The sequence below is a fragment of the Falco biarmicus genome, chromosome 16 (assembly GCF_023638135.1).
Source record: "Falco biarmicus isolate bFalBia1 chromosome 16, bFalBia1.pri, whole genome shotgun sequence".
NCBI lineage: Eukaryota > Metazoa > Chordata > Aves > Falconiformes > Falconidae > Falco > Falco biarmicus.
In genome coordinates, this window is record NC_079303.1 from 1,532,901 (window position 1) to 1,558,668 (window position 25,768).

General features: G+C 68.2%; 5 protein-coding genes across 7 annotated transcripts; 2 read left to right on the forward strand and 3 right to left on the reverse strand.

Moving 5' to 3' along the window:
• Positions 1-575: 575 nt before the first annotated feature.
• On the forward strand, positions 576-3,769 carry LOC130159795 (myb-related transcription factor, partner of profilin-like). Of its 2 annotated transcripts, none has more exons than XR_008825859.1 (2): positions 576-1,786; positions 1,831-3,100. XR_008825859.1 is itself a non-coding variant. In XM_056361819.1 (2 exons), the coding sequence occupies exons 1-2, from the start codon at positions 808-810 to the stop codon at positions 3,597-3,599; spliced, it is 1,032 nt and encodes a 343-aa protein (XP_056217794.1). In that variant the 5' UTR covers positions 615-807; the 3' UTR covers positions 3,600-3,769. The 2 variants fall into 2 exon arrangements, 1 of the variants encoding a protein (XP_056217794.1); XM_056361819.1 differs by having other exon boundaries at positions 615-1,288; positions 3,049-3,769.
• An 820-nt stretch (positions 3,770-4,589) lies between these two features.
• SHISA4 (shisa family member 4) lies at positions 4,590-8,129 on the reverse strand. The gene is given in 7 exon segments (XM_056361820.1): positions 4,590-4,774; positions 4,864-4,885; positions 4,887-5,018; positions 5,020-5,048; positions 5,321-5,454; positions 6,178-6,349; positions 7,703-8,129. Coding segments are annotated over 7 exon segments (609 nt in total). The 5' UTR covers positions 7,776-8,129; the 3' UTR covers positions 4,590-4,727.
• An 870-nt stretch (positions 8,130-8,999) lies between these two features.
• LOC130159711 (innate immunity activator protein-like) lies at positions 9,000-15,226 on the reverse strand. The gene is given in 9 exon segments (XM_056361604.1): positions 9,000-9,383; positions 10,307-10,883; positions 11,402-11,439; positions 11,441-11,802; positions 11,888-11,941; positions 13,487-13,718; positions 14,388-14,507; positions 14,602-14,723; positions 15,150-15,226. Coding segments are annotated over 9 exon segments (1,644 nt in total). The 5' UTR covers positions 15,196-15,226; the 3' UTR covers positions 9,000-9,290.
• A 3,530-nt stretch (positions 15,227-18,756) lies between these two features.
• GPR25 (G protein-coupled receptor 25) lies at positions 18,757-20,246 on the reverse strand. Its single transcript, XM_056361775.1, has one exon. It carries the CDS (start codon positions 20,188-20,190, stop codon positions 18,928-18,930), a length of 1,263 nt encoding a protein of 420 aa, XP_056217750.1. The 5' UTR covers positions 20,191-20,246; the 3' UTR covers positions 18,757-18,927.
• A 1,619-nt stretch (positions 20,247-21,865) lies between these two features.
• Positions 21,866-25,200, forward strand: TMEM167B (transmembrane protein 167B). Of its 2 annotated transcripts, none has more exons than XM_056361576.1 (3): positions 21,866-21,967; positions 23,620-23,751; positions 24,507-25,200. In XM_056361576.1, exons 1-3 carry the CDS (start codon positions 21,958-21,960, stop codon positions 24,638-24,640), a joined length of 276 nt encoding a protein of 91 aa, XP_056217551.1. In that variant the 5' UTR covers positions 21,866-21,957; the 3' UTR covers positions 24,641-25,200. The 2 variants fall into 2 exon arrangements, with proteins under 2 accessions (XP_056217551.1, XP_056217552.1); XM_056361577.1 differs by having other exon boundaries at positions 21,943-21,967; positions 24,563-25,200.
• Positions 25,201-25,768: the final 568 nt, after the last annotated feature.

Below are 25,768 nucleotides of genomic sequence, written 5' to 3' on the forward strand. Positions count from 1 at the left end.
GTGTGCTGCCGGAGGGCACCGGGACGGGGCAGGGGCCGCCAGGGGGCGCCATAACGGAGCGGGGCGGCTGGGGGGCCCGGTAGGGGGCAGTACCAGAGCGGCTGCACGCGGCGGCGGCCGGCAGGGGGCGCGATAACGACGGGGGGGGTGGGGCGGGGGGGCCGGTCCGGTCTCGCACCGGCACCGGCACTGGCACCGGCACTGGTACCGGCACCGGCAGCGCCCAGCGGCGGCCTTCAGGGGTCGCGGGTAACGACCAGGGGGAAGGCGGTCCGGTCTCGTCCCGGCACCGGCAGCGCCCAGGGGGGGCCGGCAGGGGGCGCAATAACGACGGGGGGGCAGTCCCGTGTCACACCGGCACCGGCACCGGCACCAGCACCAGCAGCGCCCAGCGGCGGCCAGCAGGGGGCGCGATAACGACGGGGGGGCGGCCCCGTGTCACACCGGCACCGGCAGCGCCCAGCGGCGCCGGCAGGGGTGTTGGTCCCGTCTCGCCCCGGCAGCGGCAGCGCCCGGCGGCGCCTGCAGGGGGCGCGGTAACGACGGGGGGGGCCAGTCCCGTCTCGACCCGGCACCAGCACCGGCAGCGCCCGGCGGCGCCGGCAGGGGGCGCGCTGCCGCCGGCCCCGCTCCGCCCCGCTCCGCCCCGCTCCGCTCGGTGCCGCGGGGCGCTCGGTGTCGCGGAGACGGCGCAGGACAAAAGGCGCGGCGGCGGCGGCGGCGGCGGCGGCGGGGCGATGGGCGGCGGGGCGGCGGGCGGCGGGGCGGCGCCATGAGGCGGCGGCGGCGGCGGCGGCGGCTGGGAGCATGGCGGCGGCCGGCGGGGCGCGGCGGGGGCTGCTGAAGCGGAAGCCGAACTTCACGCTGCAGGAGATCGACATCCTGATGAGCGAGGTGCTCAAGTACGAGCAGCTGCTCTTCGGCGCCGCCGCCAGCACCGTCAACGCCTACGAGAAGCAGAAGATCTGGTGGCGCATCACCAACAAGATCAACGCCGCCGGCCGCAACCAGCGCGACATCGGCGAGGTGAAGAACCGCTGGCGGGGGCTGCGCCGCCGCGCCAACGACAAGATCACCCGGCACCGGCAGGAGCGGCAGGGACCGGCCGCCCGGCCCGCCCGGCCCGGCAACGGCAGCGGCAACGGGCCCGGCCCGCCCGAGCTCGGCCCCGGGCCCGCCCCCGGCTGGGGAGCGCGGGGCGCCGCCGGCACCGGCCCGCCGCTGCTCAGCGTCGAGGTGGTGGCGCCGCACGGTGGGTGCGGGGGGAGGCACCGGGGCACCGGGCAGGGCCGGGGAGCACCGGGACTCGGGGCAGGGGATGGGGCAGGGGGGGCACCGGGACATGGGACACGGGACAGGGCCAGGGACACTGGGACGTCGGGCAGGGAGGCACCGGGACACCAGGCAGGGGTTGGGGCAAGGGAGGGGGCATCGGGACACAGGACACCGGGCTGCGGCTGGGGGGCACCAGGACACGGGGCAGGGGTTGAGACACCGGGCAGGGCCAGGGGGCACCGGGACACGGGGCCGGGGCAGGGACGGCGAGGCTGGGGCAGGGATGGGACGGACCCGGACTGGGACAGGGGCACTGGGACCAGAATAGGCACACGGAGGAGCAGGGACACGGGGAACCAGGACACGAGGGGCCAGGACAGGTGCATGGAAGGACTGGAGCAGGGACATGGAGGCACTAGGACCAGCATGGGGGGGGACTAGGACTGGGATGGGGCCCTGGGAGCAGGATATGGGGGAGCAGGACTGTGACATGGGGGACAGGGACACAGGGGCAGTGGGACCAGAACAAGCACATGGAGGGACAGGGACACAGAGGACCAGGATGGGGACATGGTGGTACCAGGGCAGGGACATGGATGACTGGGACAGAGACACAGGAGACCACGACCAAGGCACTGGGACCAGGACAGGTGTGTGGAGGGACTGGGACAGGGACACGGAAGATCAGGACCAGGACAGGGACACTGAGACCAGGACATGGGGGACCAGGACATGAATACAGGGGACCAAAGCAGGGATGTGGAGACTGGAGCAGGGATGTGAGGGACAGGGGTGTGGGGGCGCTGGGACCAGGACAGGTGCATGGAGGAACTGGGGCAGGGACAGGGAGAATCAGAATGGGGATGTGGGGCGGGGACATGGAGGGGACATAGACACAGGGGAGAAGGACAGGGACATGGAGAAATGGGACAGGGATTGGGGGGGGGGGGGGGGACCAGCATAAGGACATGGATGACAGGGGCATGGGAAGAACAGGACCAGGACATAGGAGACAGGGAGAGCAACAGGCGCACTGGGACCAGGACAGGACGATACAAGGATCTGGCCAGGGACACTGGGCGCTGGAGCCAGGACAGGGGCAAGGGACAGGGCACCGGGGCAGGGGACCAGGACAGGGCCAGGAGCAGAGACCAGGTCAGGGAATGGGAGCACCTGGGCCAGGGCAGGGGGCTGGTACCAGGACAACAACAGGAGGGGACTGAGAGCAGGACAGGGATGGGGGTTACTGGGGCGGGGACAGAGGCCTGAGGGGACTGGGATCAGGACAGGGACATGGACCAGTGCAGGTTCGAGGGACAGCAGCGCTGGGATCGGGATGGGAGGATACCAGGATCAGGTCAGGGATGTGGGCGACTAGGAATAGGACAGGGACAAGGGACCTGGACAGGGGTAAGAGGGGCCTGGGAACAGGGCAAGGACTGGTGGGACTGGGGCAGGGACATGGGGGTACCAGGACCACACAGGGACATGGGGCTACCACATTCAGGACAGAGATATGGGACTACTGGGACCAGGTGAGGGACAAGGGACATGGAATGGGGCCAGACTGATGATGGACAACGGGGCTATGGAGATGTGAATGCATAGATGGGACCAGGACCGTGTGCAGGAGAGGGGACACGGGAGTATGGGGATGGGGACAAGGGAGATGAGGACAGAGGAAGCAGAGGCAGAAGGAGGTCGGGTTGCTCAGTCCGTGGGGTGATGGGGGGGGTCCCGCCAGCTGCCCTGCGCTCTCCGTCCATCCCACAGGCGTCAAGGAGGAGGCGGTGAAGGAGGAGCCGGTGGAGGTGAAGACTGAGCCTTTCCACAGCCCGGCTGCCGACAGCATCCCCGGCCGTGGTGCTGAGCGCCGGCTGCCCCGCACCAGCGTCCGCCCGCCCAGCGAGCTGTGCGAGGGCTGGAGCCGCAGCCCCCCACGCCCCGCGCCCCCCGAACTCTCCCTCGGCGACTTGGGTGGGCAGCAGGAGCCGTTGGGCTCCGACTTCCCGAGCATCCTCTTCGAGCAAGAGGCCGAGAATCTCAATAACTGCGGTACGGGCGAACCGGGCCCCCCCGGTACGGCGGGGCTGTCGGACGGGGCACCTGACTGCGCCCAGCTCACGCCGGCCGAAAAACGCATCGTCCAGTCCAACGAGCGGCTGGTGCAGGAGATGCAAGCTTTCCGACGGGAATACGCCGAGAGCCGCCGGGAGACCACCTCCGTCCTGCGCGTCATCGCCCAGGCACTGGGCGGCCTCAGCCGCAGCCTGGCCGAAATCCGTGACCTCTACCTCCGGGAGCAGGCGGCCCCCAAACCCTGAGCCCCCACGCAGCTGGCTGCGTGCACCCGTGGCCGGCGGGGACCGCCCTGGGGACAGCTTCCCCCCCAGCCCCCAGCACCCACCTTGCTGCTTTTATTATTTTTATTATTATTTTTTTCCCCTCCATCCCACTTCAATAAAACTCAGAGCTGCCCCCCGACTCCCCCCTCCCTGGGCTCGTTGTGGGGTTTTGGGGGGCGACAGGATGCTGGGACCTGTGGTCCCCCGGGAGATGGGACAGCTTTTTGCCCCCTGGGGGATCTGCATTTGCCCCCTAGGGGGTCTGCATTTGCCCCCTGGGGGGTCTGCATGGCTTTTTCCCCCCCAGGAGTGATGGACTCAGCAGTCCCAAATGTAGCTGGTGGCTGGTGGCTGGGACCCCCCCCTCCCATGGGACCCCCCTTCCCAGCGACGGTGCGGGGGGCACATGAATCACAGCAGGAGCCGGTGAATCTGTGCCCCAGCACCTGTCCCCGTGCCACCGGCTGCGGGGGGAGATGGGTCCCAGCCCCAGAGAGCCAGGGCTGGGGGAGGGGCGGATGGAGGAATTGGCCTTGCGCCCCGAGCCCAGCGCTGAATTTTCTGCTTTCTGACCCAAAATGCCACTGGGGATGCTCTCGCACCCTGGCTTTGTGTGGTGGGGCTGGGGGGGCAGCAGCGCTCCCCAGCTGGCTCATCCTGGCGGCTGGTTTGGTGGGAATTGCCCATTTACCCAGTTTGTAGATGGAGAAGCCTTGGAGCAGAGTTGGGGGAAGCCACCAAGATGACACCGGGCTGTGGGGTGCAAGATACGGTTTAATGCGAACCCCGGGGGGGGGGGGGGAGAGCCGGGGCCAAATCGGTGCGGGGGTGCGGTGATGCACGGCCCTCGGGGGACCCCCGGGCGCCCCCCCCCATGGGTGCAGAGGCTGCTGGCACCCAGGGCTGGGTGGAGGCACCCACAAAGAGCCCAGTGTGCAGGACAAGAGCTGCCCTGTGCTGCTGGCACGGGGTCAGCCCCGGCACGGCCGGGAAGGGCTGGATCCAGCCACAGCTGGGGCACCCCCCGGGCCCAGGGCGGGGGGACAAGGGTCCCCAGACGGGCCCCGCTGGCCGGCGGCGGGAGGGTGCCGGGGTCCCCGCGGGTGCTCAGGCTCCGGGGTAGCTGGGCTGTGCTGGGACGTAGGGGGGTGGTGCTGCGGAGGGAAACGGGATGGGGTGTCAGCCCTGGCAAGGTCACTGCGCCCCCCCGGGGGACAGGGTGTCCCCCCAGTCCGGTGCTCACCTGTGGGGTTGTAGATGGGGGGGGGCGGAGGGGTACAGCGGGTACTGGGCGGTGGGGCCGGCTGGCGGGTACATGGCCATGGGGGTGAAGCCGGGCTGGGGGGGCGCAGGGCCGGCTTTGGCGTCCACAGGGAAGGGGGGTGGGGGGCCTGCGGGGGGGGTAGCTGGACAGCGGGATCTCTGGGCCTGCGGGAGAGATGGGGGGGGCTGCGGCACCTTGGGATGGGGACAGGGCCCGGCGGTGCCCACAGGTGTTGGTGGCCCTTGAGGGGGGCGCTGGGGGCAGCAATGGGCATCAGGGTGATCCCAGCAGCACCCACTCCAGTACCCTCCCCCAGCACCCAAATCCACACCCTGCACCCAGGTGCTCCCCCCTGCACCCTAATCCCCCTCCTGCATCCCTCCAGGCCCCCCACCCGACCCCCCAGTCCCGACCCCCCGCCCCCCAGCCCCCCCACCTTGCAGGGGGGTGCGGAGGTGCTGCCGGCGCTGGTACAGGTAGCAGCAGGAGCACATGAAGCAGCAGACGATGGTGGTGACGATGGCAATGAAGAGCACCACGGCCGAGGCGATGCCCGCGATGGTCTTGGGGCTGCGGCACGTGGGGACGTGGGGGAGGGGGCACTGGGGCACAGCCCCCGCCCCCACACTGTACCTCCCCCCCCCACCCAGTCACACCAGTGGCCGCAACACCGAGGGGCACCCTGGAGCACCCAGCTGGAGACTGGAGGGACAAGGATGTCCAGACAAGCCCCCAGCACCCAATGCCCAGCACCCAGTGCCACTGCCCATCACCCAGTAGCAGTGCCCAGCACCCAATGCCTAGCACCCAGTACAAGCGCCCAGTACCAATGCCCAGCACCCAGTATAAGTACCCAGTGTCCAGCCCCCAGCCCCCATGGCCCAGCACCCAAAGGCAAGCACCCGGCACCCTGTACCACTGCCCAGCACCCAGTAGCAGTGCCCAGCACCCAATGCCCAGCACCCAGTACCACTGCCCAGCACCCAGTGCCACTGCCCATCACCCAGTAGCAGTGCCCAGCACCCAATGCCCAGCACCCAGTACCACTGCCCAGCACCCAGTGCCACTGCCCATCACCCAGTAGCAGTGCCCAGCACCCAATGCCCAGCACCCAGTACCACTGCCCAGCACCCAGTGCCACTGCCCATCACCCAGTAGCAGTGCCCAGCACCCAATGCCCAGCACCCAGTACCACTGCCCAGTACCAATGCCCAGCACCCAGTAGCAGTGCCCAGCACCCAGTACCGCTGCCCAGTCCCCATGGCCCAGCACCCAAAGGCAAGCACCCAGCACCTGAAGGCGAGGCAGTGGCGCTGCTGGCGCTCGGTGAGCAGGCGCAGGGGGTCGCGGCAGCAGTACCGCTGGTGGCACGTGCCGCAGCAGAAGGTGAAGAAGTCGCAGTCGAAGCCGGGGTGCCAGGAGCCGTTCCTGTCCACGTACCACAGGCAGTCCTCGCCCCCCACCACTGGGGACAGCCGCCCGTCACCGGGGCCTCGGGGCACCCCCCGCCCGGCCACTGCCACCCCCAGTGGCACCAGCAGCACCCCACGTCCTCCGTGTTCCCCACATGCTGTCCGAGGGGGATGGCCTGTACCCCACCACATCCTGCCCCATGGCCCCCTGTATCCTGCTCCATCCTGCCCCATGGCCCCCCATACCCTGCCCCTATGTACCCCCACACGTGGCTCCATCTGCCCCTATGTACCCCCCACACCCCACCACATTCTGCCCCCATGTCCCCCCCTTCCTGCTCCATCCTGACCCATGTCTCCCACCATACCCCGCCTCATCCTGCCTCCCTGTACCCTGTACTTTACTCCATCCTGTCCCCCCACTGCATCCTGCCCCGCGTACCCCCACACCCCACTGCATCCTTCCCCATGTCCTCCTGGATCCCGCTCCGTCCTGCCCCACGTCTCCTCAGACTCCGCTCCATCCTGCCCCACATCCTTGCAGCCCCCACCCCATCCTGCCCCACACCCTCGCTGCCCCTACCCCATCCTGCCCCACATCTTCGCAGACCTCCTCCATCCTGCCCCACATCCTCGCAGACCTCCTCCATCCTGCCCCACATCCTCGCAGACCTCCTCCATCCTGCCCCACATCCTCACAGCCCCCACCCCATCCTGCCCCACACCCTCGCTGCCCCTACCCCATCCTGCCCCACATCTTCGCAGACCTCCTCCATCCTGCCCCACATCCTCGCAGACCTCGCTCCATCCTGCCCCACATCCTCACAGCCCCCACCCCATCCTGCCCCACATCCTCACGGACCCCGCTCCGCCTGACGCAGCCCCCCCAGCCGCTCCCCCGCCGCCTCCCGGCTCTATTTCTGGCCCGAGCCACCTGCGCTCCCCGAAATAGCCGCGGGCCGAGGCCCGGGGGCGGCCGGAGGCGCCGCGACAGCGACCACGGAGCCACCAGGGCTGGGCCGGTCCCTGGGGGGCTCCAGCGCGCTCCCCACCCCCGGCTCCCAGCGGATCTCAGGGGTCCCATATGGGGTTCGCTCCCCGCCCGAGGGGCCCGCGGCAGCTCGGCGCCGAGCGGGGAAACTGAGGCACGGGCCGCGTGTGGGAAGCCCCCGACCCCCCCGGGATTGGACACCCACCGGCTCCGCGCACGCCGGGGATGTCCCGCAAGCAGCAAACGGGGGGCGGGGGGGGGTGGGGGGGGGTGGGGAACACACACAGGGGGACACGTTGGCGCAAGCGACCCCCGCGCGCTGGCGCCGGGCACGGGCACGGCCGGTGGCACCGGGTCCCGTCACCGGGTGGCACCGCCCGACCCCCTCCCCGTGCCCCCCCGCCGTGTCTCTTACCCAGCGAGGCGGCCACGGCCACCAGCACGGTCCCGGCCAGGGGCCACCCGCTTCCGGGGCCACCGGGCCCCATCCCGGGGCCGCGCCTGGGGCCGCCGCTCAGCGCTGCCGGGGCGGGGGGGGGCGGGGGGGCGGCGGCTGCGCTGCGGCAGCGGGGCCGGGGCGGCGGGGCCGGGGGAGCCCGGGGCCGCTCCCGGAGCCGCTTCCGGGGCCGCTCCCGGTGTGTCCCGGGGCCGCTCCCGGTGTATCCCGCCGCCGCTCCCAGGGCCGCTCCCGGTGTGTCCCGCCGCCGCTCCCGGTGCAGGCCGGTCCCGGTCCCGGTCCCGGTGCGGCGGGGCCGGTGCAGCCCGGTGCGGGGCCGGCGCAGGCCCGCAGTGACGCCGCAGCCCGCCGGCGCTCGGTCGCTGCCCGGTGCCCCCCCGCGGCGGCGCCTCCCGCCGCAGCCACCGGCCCCGGCCCCGGCCCCCCGCCCGCCGGGAGGAGCGTCCCGGGCCCGCGGGCACGGCCGGGCGGGGCTGCGGGGGCGCTGGGGGGGGACCCCGGCCCGGCCCCCCCCGCCGCTGCCCTCCCCGCGCCCCGTGGCTGCCCTTGCCCTGCCTGGACCCCCTGCCCTGTCCCCCTGCCCTGTCCCCCTGCCCTGTCCCCCTGCCCTGTCCCCCTGCCCGGACCCCTGCCCTGTCACCCTGCCCTGTCACCCTGCCCTGTCACCCTGCCCTGTCCCCCTGCACTGTCCCCCTGCCCTGTCACCCTGCCCTGTCCCCCCGCCCTGTCCCCCTGCCCTGTCCCCCTGCCCGGACCCCTGCCTGGACCCCCCACCCTGTCACCCTGCCCTGTCACCCTGCCCGGACCCCCTGCCCTGTCCCCCTGCACTGTCCCCCTGCCCTGTCCCCCTGCCCGGACCCCTGCACTGTCCCCCTGCCCGGACCCCTGCCCTGTCCCCCTGCCCTGTCCCCCTGCCCTGTCCCCCTGCACTGACCCCCGCCTTTCACAGCCCCCGAGCCCCCTCCCTTCCCTGCCCCCCCGCTCCCCATCATTTCCCTCCCCAGCACCCCTTCCCCTCCCCTGCACCCCTTATTTCTCCCCCCTCGCACCCCTTCCCCTGCACCCTTCGTGTCCGCCCCCTGCCCGCCTTCCCCTCCCCCCACCCCTGCCCTGCCCCCCCATCCCGAGCCCACAGAGGCACGGCCGGACCCCCAGCCCCCGGGGCCCGATCCTGGCAATGCCAACCCACTGCTGGATCCAGGGGAGGGGTGACCCTGCCAGGGACAGGGCTGGGGACACAGAGGTGACACATCCCGAGGCTGGCGAGGGCAGGAGCACCTCAACGACCACCTTTATTAGAGACCAACGCCCCCCATCGCGGTGGCACCATCAGCATCGGGGTCACAGTGCCAGCGAGGGGACACGGGGGTGGGGGCCAGCCCCAGCCACCCTGTCCCAGCGCCGCACACCCCAGGAGCGCTGGGGGGCGGCTGTGCCTCCCACCCGTGTCTTCATACGGGGGGGATGGGGGGGGAGGAGGGTTGTGGGACGGCCCTGGCCCTGGCCCAGCCAGGCTGTGCCCCCCCCAGGGTGGGGGTCCCCACGCTCACACTTGTGTGACGATCTCGCCATTCTCAGGCACGTAGACCTGCACAGGCACGCCGTCCGCCGAGCGCCGCAGGACACGTACCGGGGGCGCCTGCGTGGGAGAAGGAGCCTGTGGGTGCCGGCACCCCACCCTGGACCGGGCAGCACCCCAGGGGGCACATCCCGCGGCAGGGGGTGTTGGGGGGGGGCACGGCTGCAGGTCCTGGCTTGCCCGGCATGGGCCCCGGCTGTGCCATGGGTGCCACCATCCCAGCACGGTGTGCCACGCTGTGCTCCCTGCACCCATCCCAGCGGGACCCCCCAGGTGGAGGGGAGCCACCCCCCAAAATGTTTGCAGGGACCCTCCTGCCCAGGGGCACCCCGCTGCTGAGCCCACGTGGGGCCCTGGGTTCTGTCCGTGGGATGCTGGGTGTGACTGGAGGGACCCACGTGGGACCCCAGCCCTGACCCAGGGACCCCCTCAGCATCCTGGCCTGACCCAGCACCCCTCATGGGACCCTGGATCCTGCTCATGGGACCCTGGACCTGCCCAGAGGGACCATCAGAGGGTCTCATCCGGCCCCAGAAAGCCTTGAGAGATGTTGGTCTTGTGCCCAAGAGCCTCAGAAGACCCTGGTCCTGGCCATGGGACCTCCTCAGGACCCCATTCCTGCACTAGGGACCTTTCTGGGACCCTGGGCCTGTCCCAGGGACCCCCTTAGGGAACTGGCCCTGTCCCACGAGACCTTCACCAGTCCTGTTCCAGGGACCCTTAGGGGTCCCCCGTCCTGCCCCAAGGGAAACTCATGGGACCCCAGTTCTTCCCCATGGATCCCCTCAGGACCCTATGCCTGCTCTGGGGACCCTCATGGGACCCCACCAGAGCCACTTACCCATGAACCACCTCAGGGTGGCAACTCATGTCACCCAGTCACCCACAGGGCAGCACCCAGGGGGTCACCATAGGGGAATGGGCATCATGTTGCCCTCCACTCTCCCGCACCCCGACCCCCGTCCCAGCACCCAATGCCCTACCTGAGTCCGCGGCAGGACTCCACGGGTGATGGGCACGTCCCTGGTGGTCCCACCGCGGGGTCCCCGAAAGGCCCCTTGCCGGTCGAGGGAGTGGGGACGGGCACCCCGCAGCCGGGCACGCTGGTGCCATGATTTGAGCTCCTCGGTCACAGCCGCCTTGGAGAGCCCCCGACCCCCGGCCGGCGCGTAGTCCTTGAGCGAGGGGGTGCGCACGATGCGGCTGTGCGAGGGCACCAGGCGCTGGTAGCGTAACGGGGCCAGATCCTGCTCGTAGAGGAAAGCTGGGGGGCTGGCAGGTGGCAGGAACCGGTGGGCACCGCGGGGGTAGTAACCCGGCTCGGCGAGGGGTGGTGGGACTTTGGGGCGCGGGAAGGAGACGTCGGGGCTGCTGCTGCCCGGGGAGGTGGCGTGGGAGATGCTGGAGAGGTCGGAGATGCTGTCGTCGGAGCCGGAGCGGCAGGCGGGGCCGGGGGTCGGGATGCAGGCGGTGGGCACCGTCACTGTGTAGTACGTGGGGCGCCGGCGGGGTACGGCACTGCGGCCCCGCGGCTCGCCGGGCTGCCAGCACGCCTCTACCCTGCGGGCAGGGGGCTGCAGCTGAGGCGGCCCCTTCCCCTTGCCTCTCACCCAAAAGGCCGGGGGTGTGGGAAGGGGGGGGACATGGGACTGAGCACCCTGTGGGTGCAGGGTGAGGCATCCCCACGGGATTAGCTCCAGCCTCCCCATGGGTTAGCTCCATCATCTCCAGCGAGTTAGCTCCATCTTCTCTCCCTGGGACTATCTCCAGCCTCCTCCCCATGGGATTATCTCCCCCCTCCTCCTCCCCATGGGTTTAGCTCCATCATCTCCAAGAGGGTATCTCCATCCTCCCCATGGGATTATCTCCCCCCTGCTCCTCCTCCCCATGGGTTTAGCTCCATCATCTCCAAGAGGGTATCTCCATCCTCCCCATGGGATTATCTCCCCCCTGCTCCTCCTCCCCATGGGTTTAGCTCCATCATCTCTATGAGGGTATCTCCATCCTCCTTCCCATGGGGTTGTCTCCATCCTCCCTTGCAGAAGCCCTTGTCCCCCCTCCCCAGGCACAGGACATACCTCAGGGACTGGGACTGTCCTCGCCGGCCCGATGGCTCCCGGGGTGCTGGGAGCGCTGGAGCCCGCCTGCCGGCACAGCACCAGGGTCCTGATGGGGACAAAGCGGTAGGGGGGGACGTCCCCCGTCCTGGGTGCCAGTGAGGCTGTGGGGTCAGGGCTGCCGGGGGCCGAGGGGGTAGCAGGGATGGCTGGTGGGGACCCGGGGTAGCACCGGGACCCCCGGGTTTCCCCATCCCCGGGGTCGAAGCCAGGTTTTTTGGCCTTCTCATAGGGTCTGTCGAGGCTGGTCTCGCACCAGGGGCTGGAGGAGGCCGGCGGGGGCCCTGACCCCTCCCCCTCGGGGGGCTCCTCGGGGGACGGGGACCCCCGTGGGGTGGCAGGTCCTGGTAGCCGTGTCTCCTCTGTGGGAGAGATGGAGGGTTGGGATGGGGGCCCTACACGGGGGGGCACCCCAGTGTGTCCCCCCTGCCCCCGCAGCCCCCTTACCCTCCTCCAGCAGGACGGCATCCGACAGGGAGCTCTCGTCGGAGGCGCTGAGCTCTGCGGGGCAGGGGACAGGTGAGAACGGTGCCGGTGCCGGTGCTGGTGCCAAAACGCTCCCAGGGCACCCGCCGCCACCCAGCGCGTCCCCGGAGGCCTCCGCTCTCCCTCTCCCACGCCGCCTGTCCCGACACGCTCCGGGACAGTGGCGGTACCGGCCAGGCCGGCTTTGCCGAGCTGCGTTGCCGGCGCTGCAGGCAGCTCCCAGCCTGCCCAGGCTGGGCAGGAGGAGGGGAGCCGGCCAGGTTTGGGGGCACCAGGAGGGAAGAAGCCACCACCACCATGTCTCTGGTCCCTGGGGACGGCTGGACGCAGAAGTCCCGGGGGGACAGAGCCGAGGCACGCACGGGGGCAAGGGGGGACCCACCTGGATGGCTGCCACCAGGAGGGGGACACCGCAGCGGGGCCAAATCCTGCCACCCATTGGGGTGCATTTGCTGGGGATGGCGGATTGGGGGGCAGACATGGTGTGCAACCAGCAGGGGTGAAGTTTTGGGGTGCATTCTTGGGGGTACATACAGCAGGGATGGTGCACTGGGGTGTAATCACTGGGGATGAAGTATCGGGGTGCATTAATGAGGGTGTCTCCAGCAGGGATGGTGTATTGGGGTGCATGCACTGGAGATGAAGTTTTGGGGTGCACTCACAAGGATGCAGCCACCAGGGATGAAGCATTGGGGTGCATTCACTGGGGGCTGCATGTCAGGGTGCATGCATGAGGGGGCAGTCAGCTGGGATGAAGTACTGGGGTGCCTTCAGTGGGGTGCACCCATCAGGGAGAACATATCGGGGTGCTTTCACTGGGGGTGTGGGGATTGGGGTGCATTCACCAGGGTGCCTGCACCAGGGATGGTATTCAGGGGGCTCTCAGAGTCGTGCCTTCACCAGGGATGGTATGTTGGGGTGCATCTAGGGGGGTGCATTCACCGGGGATGGGGAATTGGGGTGCATTCACCAGGGATGGTGTGTTGGGGTGCATCTAGGGGGGTGCATTCACCGGGGATGGGGAATTGGGGTGCATTCACCAGGGATGGTGTGTTGGGGTGCATCTAGGGGGGTGCATTCACCGGGGATGGGGAATTGGGGTGCATTCACCAGGGATGGTGTGTTGGGGTGCATCTAGGGGGAGGCATTCACCAGGGGTAGGGAATTGGGGTGCATTCACTGGGGACAGCACACTGGGGGGAACCCAGTAGGGTGCATTCACTGGGGATGGAGAACTGGGACGCATCCACAGGGGTGCACTCATCAGATGACGGGGAAATGGGGTGTGTTCACCAAGGATGGCATATGGGGGGGCACCTGGGGAGTGTGTTCACTGGGGATGGAGGACTGGGGTGCCACGCGCCAGGGATGGCATACTGGGGGGCACCTGGGGAGTGTATTCACTAGGGATGGAGGACTGGGGTGCCACGTGCCAGGGATGGCATACTGGGGTGCATTCACCAACGACACCCAAGCAAGCTGCACCCATTTCTGCCTCCCTGACCACCAGCATCCCCCAATCGAGCCACCGCCAGCCAGGGGGGCACAAGGGGGGCTCACCCTCAGCAGCACTGGTTCCAGCACCAGCAGGCAAAGGCCGTTGGCCAGCCAGGAGCCGTCGCTGGTTGAGGATGTTCTCCAGGTCCTTCAGCTTCTGCTCCTCCAGCAGCGCTGCTGTCTGCCGGCGCTTGCGGAGCCGCTTGCTGATGTTCTCCTCCCGGCAGAGGCGGCGGGCAGCCTTGGCGATCTGCAGCTGCAGCGCCAGGTCCCGCTCCAGGGCGCTCAGCGGGTCCTGGGGACCGAGGGGACACGCTCAGCACGCTGCCACCCCCATCATGCTTGCACACTAGCCAGGCACAAGATGGGATGGGCATGGGGACATCTCTGGGTGACGTTTGGACATCTTCCATGGCTCCAGGCTGGGCTGGAGGGGGGTCCCCACTGCCCACCCCAGAGATGCCCCCCACCCCGGTTACACACCAGCGGGGTCCCCACCACCCACCCCAGAGATGCCCCCATCCCAGTTGCACACTGGCAGGGTCCCCACCACCCACCCGAAGGATGCCCCCCACCCCGGTTGCTCACCAGCAGGGTCCCCACTCCCAACCGCAGGGATGTCCCCCACCCCAGTTACACACTGGTGGGGTCCCCACTGCCCACCCCAGGGATGCCCCCAACCCAGTTGCTCACCAGCGGGGTCCCCACTGCCCACCCCAGGGATGCCCCCATCCCAGCTGCTCACCAGCGGGGTCCCCATTGCCCACCCCAGGGATGCCCCCATCCCAGTTGCTCACCAGCGGGGTCCCCACTGCCCACCACAGGGATACCCCAGTGGCACACTGGTGGGTCCCCACCGTTCACCCCAGGGATGCCCCTCCACACCAGTTGCACACTGGTGGGGTCCCCACTGCCCACCACAGGGATGCCCCCCACCCCGGTTGCACACTGACGAGCCCCTCACCGCCCCATGCAGAACGAGGGTCTCATCCAGCTTGAAGGCAGCACCGATCCTGCGCCGGACCTTGGGGGGCTTCTCGCCAGCTTTCAGAGGGTACTCACAGGGCAGCGTCCCCGTCAGCTCCTGGGGGGGCGGCCCGGGGACACTGAGCTGCTGGCGTGGGGCAGGGGGGTCAGGCAGGGGGGGTCAGGCAGGGGTCCGTCCCCCCCCCACTCACCGCCTCGCGCAGGCAGAGCCGCCGCAGCTCCTGCACGCAGCCCTCCAGCCGAGCCTCCAGCGCCTGCTGCCTGCGCCCTGCCTGCGCCCGCTCCTTCAGGGGCGACACGGGGCTGTCGGGGCCTGGGGACGGATGGACGGATGTTCTGAGATGCATCCAGACCCCCCACTCCCCCTCCTCACCCCAGTCTCCCTGCCTCAGTTTCCCCCAGCAGCCGTGAGCCCCCCCCCCAACAACACCCATGGGTGCTCCAGCTCCCCTGGGGCAGCCGTGATTTCCCAGCACAGGGGGGGGGTGGGGGGGTGGCCACAGGGAAGGTTTCACCCTGACTCAGCCATCCCGGAGCGAAATCCGGCTGAGTCAAAGCCGGTCTGCCCCCCCCCAGACAGGGGAACCCCCCATTTCCCCACCCCCACCCTCAAGGAGCTTTTGTGTGTCCCCAGGGCAGCCCTGTGCACCCAAGTGCCCCGATCTCAGCCCAGCGAGAGGACGTGGGGGGCACGGGGGCACCCCGGGACCTCCCCCCCCAGTACCCCCCCAGCGCTCACCCGAGTGCAGCATGATCCCGCTGTCGGTGTCGCTCACCTCCCCCATGCCGGGCCGGGACCCTACGGGCAACAGCAGGGAGAAGCCTTGTCCCCTCGCCACCCCCCAGGCAGCACCCATGGGTGCCCCCCTGCACACGCTCCCCCCAGCCCCTCGCATCGCCCCGTCCCTGCCGGCCGCCCAGCGATGGCGATGGCGGCGGGGGAGGAAGGCGAGGCCGTGTTTGCTTTCCCTGCCTTCTTGTAGGTCCTACAATAAACAAAGGTGTGCGAACACGTGCGTGGTGCCTGGGTGAGACCCATCCCGGGGGCAAAGGTGGTCGGGGTGTGGCGGGGGGGCTGGGGGGGGCCTTGCTCCCGCCCCGGCCGGTTTCGCTGGGCGCCTCTCCCAGTTTCTCCCAGTTTTGATTTCTTTTCCGTCTGGGCTGGAGGCAGCTCCCGGAGTGGGGGTGGCTGCTGGCCCTGGGAAAGGGGCTCATCCCCGGCACCCCCTGCTCCTGGGGGGGGGAATGGGTGGGAGGGGGGGTGTCCTTGCCTCTGTTTGTGCATTGCTGTGGCCCCTGCCGTGCCTCAGTTTCCCCCAGCAGGATGCGGGGCGGCTTGGGGAACCGAGGCAGGGAGGGGTGCGGGGTCCCGGGGGGTCCGCGGCGGGGCCGGGGGGCGATGCCTTACCTGGGCGCTCGCCGCCGCTGCCGGCTCTGCTGCACCCAGGACACGGGGACGTGTTTTGACTTGAGGCGGAGGGGAGGAGCGGGTGAGCAACACCTTCCCCAGCCGCCGCCACCCGCGCCCACGCCGCCCCACGCGCCCCGGCCTCTGCCCCACGGCGGCGGCAACGGCGAGGGCCTGCCCACCAGCTCAGCATGGCACGGCTTGGCACGGCACAGCTCAGTACAGCTTGGTACAGCTCAGTACAGCACGGCATGGCACCATATGGCTTGACACGGCTCAGCACGGCTCGGCACGGCTTGACATGGCTCAATATGGCACAGCATGGCACTGGATGGCTCAACATGGCTCAGCACAGCTTGACATGGCTCAGCACAGCATGGCACGGCTTGGCACGGCTCAACATGGCTCAGCACAGCTCAGCACGGCTTGGTATGGCTCGATATGGCACAGCATGGCACTGGATGGCTCAGCATGGCTCAGCACGGCTTGACATGGCTCAGCATGGCATGGCACAGCTCAACATGGCTCAGCACAGCTCAGCATGGCTTGGTATGGCTCGATATGGCACAGCATGCCACTGTATGACTCCACAGGGCTTGACACAGCTTGACGTGGCTCGGCATAGCTTGACATAGCTTGGCACAGCTCAACATGGCTTAGCACGGCTTGGTACGGCTCAATATGGCACGGCATGGCACCGTATGGCTCAACACGGCTCAGCACAGCTTGACACGGCTTGGCACTGCACAGCATGCCTTGGTATGGCTTGGTATGGCTCAATATGGCATGGCATGGTGCTGTATGGCTTGACATGGCTTGGCACAGCTTGGCATGGCTCAGCACAGCATGGCATACCTCACTACGGTTTGGTACAGCTCAATACGGCATGGCACAGTGCCATATGGCTCGACATGGCTCAGCACAGCTCAGTATGGCTCTGCACAGCTTGGTATGGCTTGGCACTTTGTGGGTGATATGGCAAAGTACAGTGTAGCGTGGCACAGTGTGGCATGGTATGGTATCATATGGCCTGGCCTGGCACGGCACGGCATGGTATGGCATAGCATGGCACAGTGTGGTGTGGTGTGGCATGGCATGGCATGATGTGGTGTGGCATGGTAGGGCATGATATGAGATAGAACAGTATGTCATGGTATTGTGTGACATGGCACGGCACACCATGGCAACAGCACGGCACGGCACAGCATGGCATGGCACACCACGGCACAGTGCTGGGTGGTGGCTCCATCCCTGGTGCTGTGCAGGGCCAGGCCAGGCACAGGGACACTGTCCCCATCCCTGCCATGGCCCATGGCTGGGACATCTCCCCCAGGGCTGGCGTCCCCAGAATGCCAGGGCCAGCAGGGACCTGAGCCTGGTGGCACGGGCAGGGCAATGGGGTTGGCACTGCCACCCTGGCACTGCTGCCACCATCCCTTCCCAGGGCAGGAACCCGCTGGGAGCAGAGGCAGCCTGTCCTGTCCCTGTACCCAGGCAGGAGGAGACAGGTGAGGGGCAGAGCAGGGCAGTGCCAGGGCAGTGCCAGGGCAGTGCCAGACCTGTGCCAGGGCTGTGCCAGAGCTGTGACAGGGCTGTGACAGGGCTGTGACAGGGCAGTGCAAAGGTGGTGCCAGAGCTGTGCCAGACCTGTGCCAGGGCTGTGCCAGGGCTGTGCCAGGGCAGTGCAAGGGCAGTGCCAGGGTTGTGCCAGAGCTGTGACAGGGCTGTGCAAGGACTGTGCCAGAGCTGTGCCAGAGCTGTGCCAGGGCTGTGACAGGGCAGTGCAAGGACTGTGCCAGGGCTGTGCCAGGGCAGTGCCAGGGCAGTGCAAAGGTGGTACCAGAGTTGTGCCAGAGCTGTGCCAGGGCAGTGCAAGGACTGTGCCAGAGCTGTGCCAGAGCTGTGACAGGGCTGTGCCAGGGCTGTACCAGGGCAGTGCCAGGGCTGTGCCAGGGCTGTGCCAGGGCAGTGCAAGGACTGTCCCAGAGCTGTGCCAGAGCTGTGCCAGGGCTGTGCCAGACCTGTGCCAGAGCTGTGCCAGGGCTGTGCCAGGCCGTGGGAACGCCGCTGCCACAGCTGCCGGTGCAGAGCGAGATGAATCAGGGCACAGACGGGTTGGCCACATCCTGGGCTGCCAGGGGCAGGTGGTGGAAAGTCTGTCTCAGCCGGGGGGGACGGTCCCACGGCCTGTGGGGACCGGGATGAGAGGGCAGGGGGTGGGCAGGGGGTGGGCAGGGGCAGGCAGGGGAGGTGCTGCAGGCAGGAGAGGAGCAGTGAGCAGTCAGACAGCATGGGTGCAGGTGGGTGCAGGCAGGAGAGGGGCCAGCAGGGTGCAGGCAGGGGCAGGCAGGGGCAGTTAGGAACAGGCAGGAGGCAGGCAGGGCACAGACAGGGAGCAGTTAGGGGAAGGCAGGGCGCAGGCAGGGTGCAGGCAGGGCGCAGGCAGGGTGCAGGCAGGGTGCAGGCAGGGCACAGATAGGGAGCAGGCAGGAGCAGGCAGCGTGCAGGCAGGGAGCAGTGAGGGGCAGGCAGGGTGCAGGCAGGAGAGGCGCTCGCTGCACAGGCAGCAGGCAGCCGCAGGCAGCTGCAGGCAGGAGCACAGGCAGAGCAGCGGTGCCCTGCAGCTCCACAGCCCCCTCAGCACCCGCCCCCCGCCCCCAGAGCATCCCGATGTCCCTGTGATGGCGGGGGATGGGACAGACCCCATCTTTGACGCAGCCACCCCTTGCCCAGCGGCACAGAGACCCCAGCAGAGAAAAAAAAAAGGCAGATTTGGAGAAAAAAAGGGTTTTTTCTGTCCCTGCAGCAGGCAGAGTTGCTGGCAGCCCCACTGGCGCCGAGCCCCCCTCTCCCCCCCACGGGTGGTAAAAACAGCTCAAAGACTAAAATACATTGTTAGTCATAGGGCTAAGTTTTATTAATTGGGATTAAATTTGGATTAAAACCAGGTTGTTGCTCCTGAAGCCATCCCTTATGAAGAGCATCTCGGGGTGGGGGGGCGATGGGGCAGGAAGGGGGTTGTCCTGGGGCCAGATCCTGCCTGCTCAGGGCTGGGGCTGGGATGGGGTGCTGCTCCCTCGGGAATCGCACCGGGGGGGCTGGACCTGGATTAAAGCTGGGGACCAGGCAGGACAGCGGGGACCGCGGTGGCACCCGGGGCCACTGGGGAGCATGGGGGGGTATTCACCCCGGGGTGGCCCCGTGGGACCGCCGGTGCCAGCTGGAGCTCAGTCCCAGCCCTGTGCTGGGGGCCAGCGGGGGTCTTGGTCCAGATGCGGCCACCAAAGAGGAGGCTGGAGTCGGTGGTGGAGGAGCGGGCAGCCGTGCTGGGACCCGTCCCCAGTGTGCAGGGACCGAAGGGACATCGGGGGCGGCAGCGCCCATCCATCAGGGCATAGACAAGGGGGTTGACGCAGCTGTTAACGAAGGCCAGGCAAGTGCTGCTGGCCACCACCCACCTCAGGGCCACCTCCTGCCCCTGGGACAGGACCAGCATCCCCTTGGCAAGGAAGAAGAGCAGGACCTTGCAGGTGTTGAGGGGCAGCCAGGAGCAGAGGAAGGCTGCGACAATGGTGATGATGGCGCGGTGGGAGCGCTGGACGCCCCTGCCCAGCCGGATGTGGCGCTGGAGCCGGCAGTAAATGGAGCAGTAGCAGAAGGTGATGATCCCCAAGGGCAGGAGGAAGGTGAGGAAGACCATGGCCAGGCTGAAGTCCTCTCCATCTTCATCCCAGCAGTCGTCCCCATCCAGGCGCCGGTACACCAGGGATGGGGCACCCAGGAGGAGGGATACAGTCCAGATGATGGCACAGGTGATGCGGATGTACCTCTGGGAACCCACCATCTTGGTGTCCAACACCTTCCTAATGACCAGGTAGCGCTCCATGCTGAGGGCAGTGAGGAAGAGGATACTGGAGCAGCGGTTGACGGCGATGGCATAGCTGCTGACCTTGCAGAGCCCTTCACCGAGCAGCCAGCGGTTCCCCTGCGCCCCTGCCACCACCCAGAAGGGCAAGGTACAGATGAAGATGATGTCAGCCACCGCCAGGTTCAGCACGAAGGTGTCCACCACCCGCTTGCCCCCGCTCTTCTTGGCCATCAGCATGATGACAAAGAGGTTCCCCACGAGGCCGAGGAGGAAGATGAAGGTGTAGAGGATGGGGATGAAGACAGTAGTGAAGAAGACCTCCCACCTGGAGAAGACCTCCTCGTTCACCATCACATTGGTCACTGGTGGGTAATCGTAGTCAGCCGAGCCGGAGAGCTCCTCAGGAGCCATGGTGGTGGCCAGGTGCCCTCCCCAGTGCCCAGGGTGGTGCTTGCCGCACCCAGCGGTCGGGTTGTTGATTTGATATCTGCTCAAAAACAGCATCTCGCACTTCCTTCCCAATGGGGCAAGGGCTGCAGGGTGGAAGGGGCAGGAGGGGAAGCGTGTTTAATTTTGGAAACAGAAAAAAAAAACACAATGAGAAGAAAGAAACCCCCAAAAGAAGAGGGGGGAGAGGAAGACCAGGGGGGTGGAGGAAGGCTCCGTGTCACCAGGAGATGGCTGAAGGCCTTGGGTGGACACCAGCCTGCATCTGGGGTGGGATGGGACCACTACCAAACACACTGCCCTGCAACTTTCCCACCGTGGCTACACTCTGTCCCTTGTCAGCCCAAGCCAGCGCCACCCCATCCCCATCCCAGCCCTGTCCCCATCCCCGTCCCCATCCCCGTGCCTGTCCCCATCTCCATCCCCACTGCTGTCTCCATCTGGCACATTTGCATCAAGAAAACCAGATGACAGCCTTTATTTTATGGTTTTTTCCCCCCAGTGAGCGCCGGGGCAGGTGCCAGTTGGGGTGTGCGAGCGCTGCCCAGTGCCACCCCGGCTCTGCCAGCTCATCCCGGGCACCGGCGCATGGGATCCCACCACCCCAGGGGCGCCAGGCAGTGGCCCCCGGCCATGAGCTCTCCCGGAATAACAGCGCCGGGTGCCATTCCCATGTGCCGGCTGGGGCAGCCGAGTCTGCCGGGGGGTCTCAGGGCAGCCCCCAGCCCTGCCAGCCAGCTCCTGCTCCCATCTGCCCGCAGGGGGTCCGGCCCCACCACCACCTACAGCTCCTGCTGCGGCACATGGGGACCAGGAAGGTCCTCATGGCTGTCCCCATGGCCCAAACACCTCCTGACCTGGGTGTCCCATCAGCCTGGCACCAGCTGTCCCCATGGCCCCACCATCTCCTGACCTGGGTGTCCCAGCAGCCTGGCCCCAGCTGTCCCCATGGCCCAGCCACCCACGAGCATCCCTTGACCCATCCTTGCCACGCCGCCTCCCTCGGCCACCCCTGGTCCACCATCCCAACCCAACTGTCCCAACCGCCCATGGACACGTGGCTGCAGGGGGGGATGGTGGGTACATGGAAGGACATGAATGGGTGGAGGGATGGACACATGGGCGGTGTGTTGGTGGGTGGGTGGGTGAGTGGGTAGAAGGGTGGGTGGGTGGGCCTGGTGGGTGAAGGGGTGCAGACTGGGTGCACTGGGGGTCATTTGGGAGACAGGGCTTATGGGAGGACTGGGGTGGGGACTGCGTGGCACACAGAGTTACTGGGGGGATTACTGGCGGCACTGGTTATTGGGGAACCTTGGATTACTGGGGGCACTGGCAGTTACTGGGAGAGCTGCGATGGGAACAGGGTGCTCTGGGCGGGATGGGAGTTACTGGGGAACATGGAGGTCACTGGGAGCCAGTGCAGAGATTTTTGCACTGGGGTGTTACTGGGAGGACAGGGGGTCACTGGGGGACTGGAATGGGGTGTCCCCCCACAGAGGGTGAGCGCACTGGGTGCACTGGTAGTTTCTGGGGCTTAGTGAGGGCCGCGTGCACGGGGGCTGGTGGGGCGAGTGGGGCCAGTACTGGGCTATACTGACACTGCCCCTTGCCATAGGCGCTCGATTGAGGTCGCCTGCTCCCGCAGGCCGGCTCGATTTCCCCGCCTGGCGGTTCGGCCGTCGGCTGCCCGTGCCTGGCGCCATCGGCGCGCGACTGGCCGCGCCTGCGGCTTCCGGTGTCGCGCTGGCGGCGGAGAGGGGGAAGGGGCGCCGCGCGTGCGCAGCGCCGCGGGGCCGGGGAGCGCCGGGGGGCTCCGCCGCCGCCATGACCAACGGTGAGGGACGACACGGCTGCTCGGGCACCTCAGGGAGCCCCGGGGACGGGGGGTGGGGGGTGTCACTGTCCGCTCAGGCGCCGGGTCCCTGGAGGGGGGAGCTGGGAGCCTGGGCCCCTTTTTGGGGGAGCTCAGGGAAATGAGAGGTCTGTGTGGGGAGCTGGGGTCCTGTGGCCCTTTGGGGGGGAGCAGGGTGGTCTGTGTGGGGAGCTGGGGGGCCTGGGTCAGTTTGGGGCGGAGCTGAGGGGCCTGGGAGAGGAGCTGGAGGCCTGGGCCCCTTCTTGGGGGAGTTGAGGGGACTGTGTGGGGAGCTGGAGGCCTGGGCCCCTTCTTGGGGGAGTTGAGAGGACTGTGTGGGGAGCTGGAGGCCTGGGCCCCTTCTTGGGGGAGCTGAGGGGACTGTGTGGGGAGCTGGAGGCCTGGGCCCCTTCTTGGGGGAGCTGAGGGGACTGTGTGGGGAGCTGGAGGACTGTGGCCCTTTTGGGAGGAGCTGGGGGGTCTGTGTGGGGAGCTGGGGGGCCTGGGTCAGTTTGGGGTGGAGCTGGGGGGCCTGGGAGAGGAGCTGGAGGCCTGGGCCCCTTCTGCGGCATCTGGGGTGGTCTGTGTGGGGAGCTGGGAGGCTTGAGTCCAATTGTGGGGGAGCTGGGGGCCTGGGGCCCTTTTAGGGGGAGGTGGGGGGCCTGGGGTCCTGGGTCCCTTTTACTAGTAGGGGGCAGGGCTAGGGGGATCTGGGCAGGGAGCTGGGGTCCTGGGTTCCTTTGGGGGGCGATCTGGGTTCATTTAGCAGTTGGGGTCCTGGGTGGGGAGCAGGGAGCCTGGGACCTATGCTAGGGGGCCACGTGGGGGCCTGGGTCCGTTTGGGGGGGAGCTGGGGGGCCAGGGAGGGGAGCTGGGGGCCTGGGGGGGGGAGCTGGAGACCTGGGTCCCTTTTTGAGGGAGCTGAGGTGGGGGCCCAGGGAGGAGGGGGGGACTGTGTCTGTTTAGGGGGGATCTGGGTGGCCTGGGAGGGGAGCTGGGGGGCCAGGGGTCGTGGGGTTGGGTCTGTTTAGGGGGGAGCTGGGAGGCTGGGGAGGGGAGCTGGGGGCCTGGGCTCCTTTTGCGGGGAGTGGGAGAAGGGTGTCTGGGTGGGGAGCTAGGGGGCCTGGGGGAGGCCTGGGTCTGGTTTGAGGGGGAGCTGGGGGGCCTGGGTGTGGAGCTGGGGACCTGAGTCCCTTTTTGAGGGAGCTGAGGTGGGGGGCTGGGTCCTTTGCTGGGGGGCCGGGGAGGAGGCGGCGGGCTGGGTCTGTCGCAGGGGGATCTGGGTGGCCAGGGAGGGGAGCTGGGGGCCTGGGTCCTTTGCGGGGGGGCCAGGGGAGGTGGGGCTGGGGCTGTTTAGGGTGGAGCTGTGAGGCTGGGGAGGGGAGCTGGGGGCCTGGGCCCTTTTTTGGGGCAGCTGGGGGTGTCTGGGTGGGGAGCTGGGGGGCCTGGGGCCCTTTGGGGAATGCTGGGGGGCCTTGGGGAGGCCTGGGTCTGTTTTCGGGGGGCCTGGGAGGTGTTTGGGTCCATCTAGGGTGGAGCTGGGGGGCCTGGGTAGGGAGCCTGGGTCCCTTTTGGGGGGAGCTGGGGGCCTGGGTCCGTCTGGGGGGGGCTGGCCCCACTGAGGCTCCCTGCAGTGTACTCGCTGGATGGGCTGCTGGTGTTCGGGCTGCTGCTGGTCTGCACCTGCGCCTACCTGCGGAAGGTGCCGCGGCTCAAGGCCTGGCTGCTCTCCGAGAAGCGTGGCGTCTGGGGCGTCTTCTACAAGGGTGAGCCAGGGCCTGGGGTGGGGACGCTGTGCGCCAGGATGGGGACACAGGGGTCGGGGATGGGGTTAAGGGAGTCTGGGGTGGGGACACAGGGGTCTGGGGTGAGGATGTTGGGCTCCAGGGTGGGGACACGGGGGTCTGGGATGGGGTTACAGGGGTGTGGGATGGGGATGCTGGGCTCCAGGGTGGGGTTACAGGGGTCCGGCATGAGGACACTGGGGTCCAGGGTGGGGTTACAGAGGTCTGGGATGAGGACACTGGGCTCCAGGGTGGGGACACGGGTCTGGGGTGAGAATGCTGGGCTCCAAAGTGAGGACACAGGGGTCTGGGGTGGGGTTACAGGGGTCTGGGATGGGGATGCTGGGTGCCATGTTGGGGGCACAGGGATCTGGGATGGGGTTAAGGCAGTCTGGGGTGGGGACACAGGGGTCTGGGGTGAGGGTGCTGGGCTCCAGGGTGGGGACACGGGGGTCTGGGATGGGGTTACAGGGGTGTGGGATGGGGATGCTGGGCTCCAGGGTGGGGTTACAGGGGTCCGGCATGAGGACCCTGGGCTCCATGGTGGGAACGCAGTGGTCTGGGGTGGGGTTACAGGGGTCTGGGATGGGGATGCTGGGTGCCAGGTTGGGGACACAGGAATCCGGGATGGGGTTACAGGGGTCCGGGGTAGGGACGCTGGGCGCCAGGGTGGGGACACAGGGGTCTGGGATGGGGACACTGGGCACCAGGATGAGGATACAGGGGTCTCACCCCAGCCCAGGGCACCTTCTGCACCCACCCCGGCTCATGCCACTCTGCCCTGACCCCCCAGCTGCTGTCATTGGCACCCGCCTGCACGTGGCTGTGGCCGTCTCCTGCGTCCTCATGGCTTTCTACGTCCTGGTGGTGAAGTGACCCCGTGGGGACCCGCCAGTAACGGCGCCGACAACCAGCGACCTCGGTACTGACCCCAGCCACCCTGCCACCAGCCTGGACCCTGCCTGTGGCATCCCTGGGGACACGCCATGGCCCGGCACCCGGCTTAAACCCACCTCATCTCCCTCGGCAGGGCCCAGCGGCCGTGGGTGCCACCGGGCCACCTTTGAGCTGCTGGAACATGAGTTCCCGGCTGCGCAGTGGGGCCGCAGGCGAGGGGCTCAGTTTGCCAGCCCCTCGGCGAGGGGGGGGATCCGGCTGTACCCCCTGAGCGCCTTCTGCCCATGCCGAACACTGTCCTGGCAGGACCATGGCCGCCGCAGCTCACGGAGGATGGTGCAGCCTCCTGCTGTGGGGACTGGGGGGGCCGGGGGCGGGCAGGGACCCTCCTCACCAGCGGGATTTGCCTACATTCCTGGGAGCGTGCAGGGTCCCTTGGTGGGGGTCTCCCCCGCAGCTGCAGCATTTGTAACCCCCCGGCTGGTAAATGCCGGACCACAATGTGCAAATAAAGCGGGGGTTCCCCTGTGGGCAGCAACGGCTCCCTTCCTGGGGGGCCCGTGGGGCGAGGGGCTGTGGGGCCAGCTCCCATGGGGTGGGGGTCCTGTGGGGCGAGGGGCTCCAGGGTGGGGGGCTGCAGGGCTGGCTCCTCTTGCCCCACAGGGCCAGGAGTGCTTCAGCCGCTCAGTGTGGGGCACGGGGGGGTGAGCGTGCAAGGCGTGCACACCATGTGCTGCTGCAGGGGAGGGGTGTGCAAGGCCACGCACGTGTGGCTGGGGGTGGCAGTGGGAGGCTGGGGGTGTGGTGTGCACATGCGTGTGAGGCCGGGCACACCCAGGGGGTGAGTGCAAAGGGAGGCTGCGTGTGCACAGGTGTGCGCAGCACGAGCATGTGGGGCTGCTCTGTGTGTGTCCGTGTACATGCTTATACATGTGCTCAGACACACACCCCCACATACACAGATGTGCACACCCAGAGGCACCCACAGACACACACACAGATACACACAGCCCCCACGCACAGACACGCATGCCCCGTCACACCCACGCACAGACACGCATGCACACATCGCGCTCCCATGCAGACACATGTGCACACACCA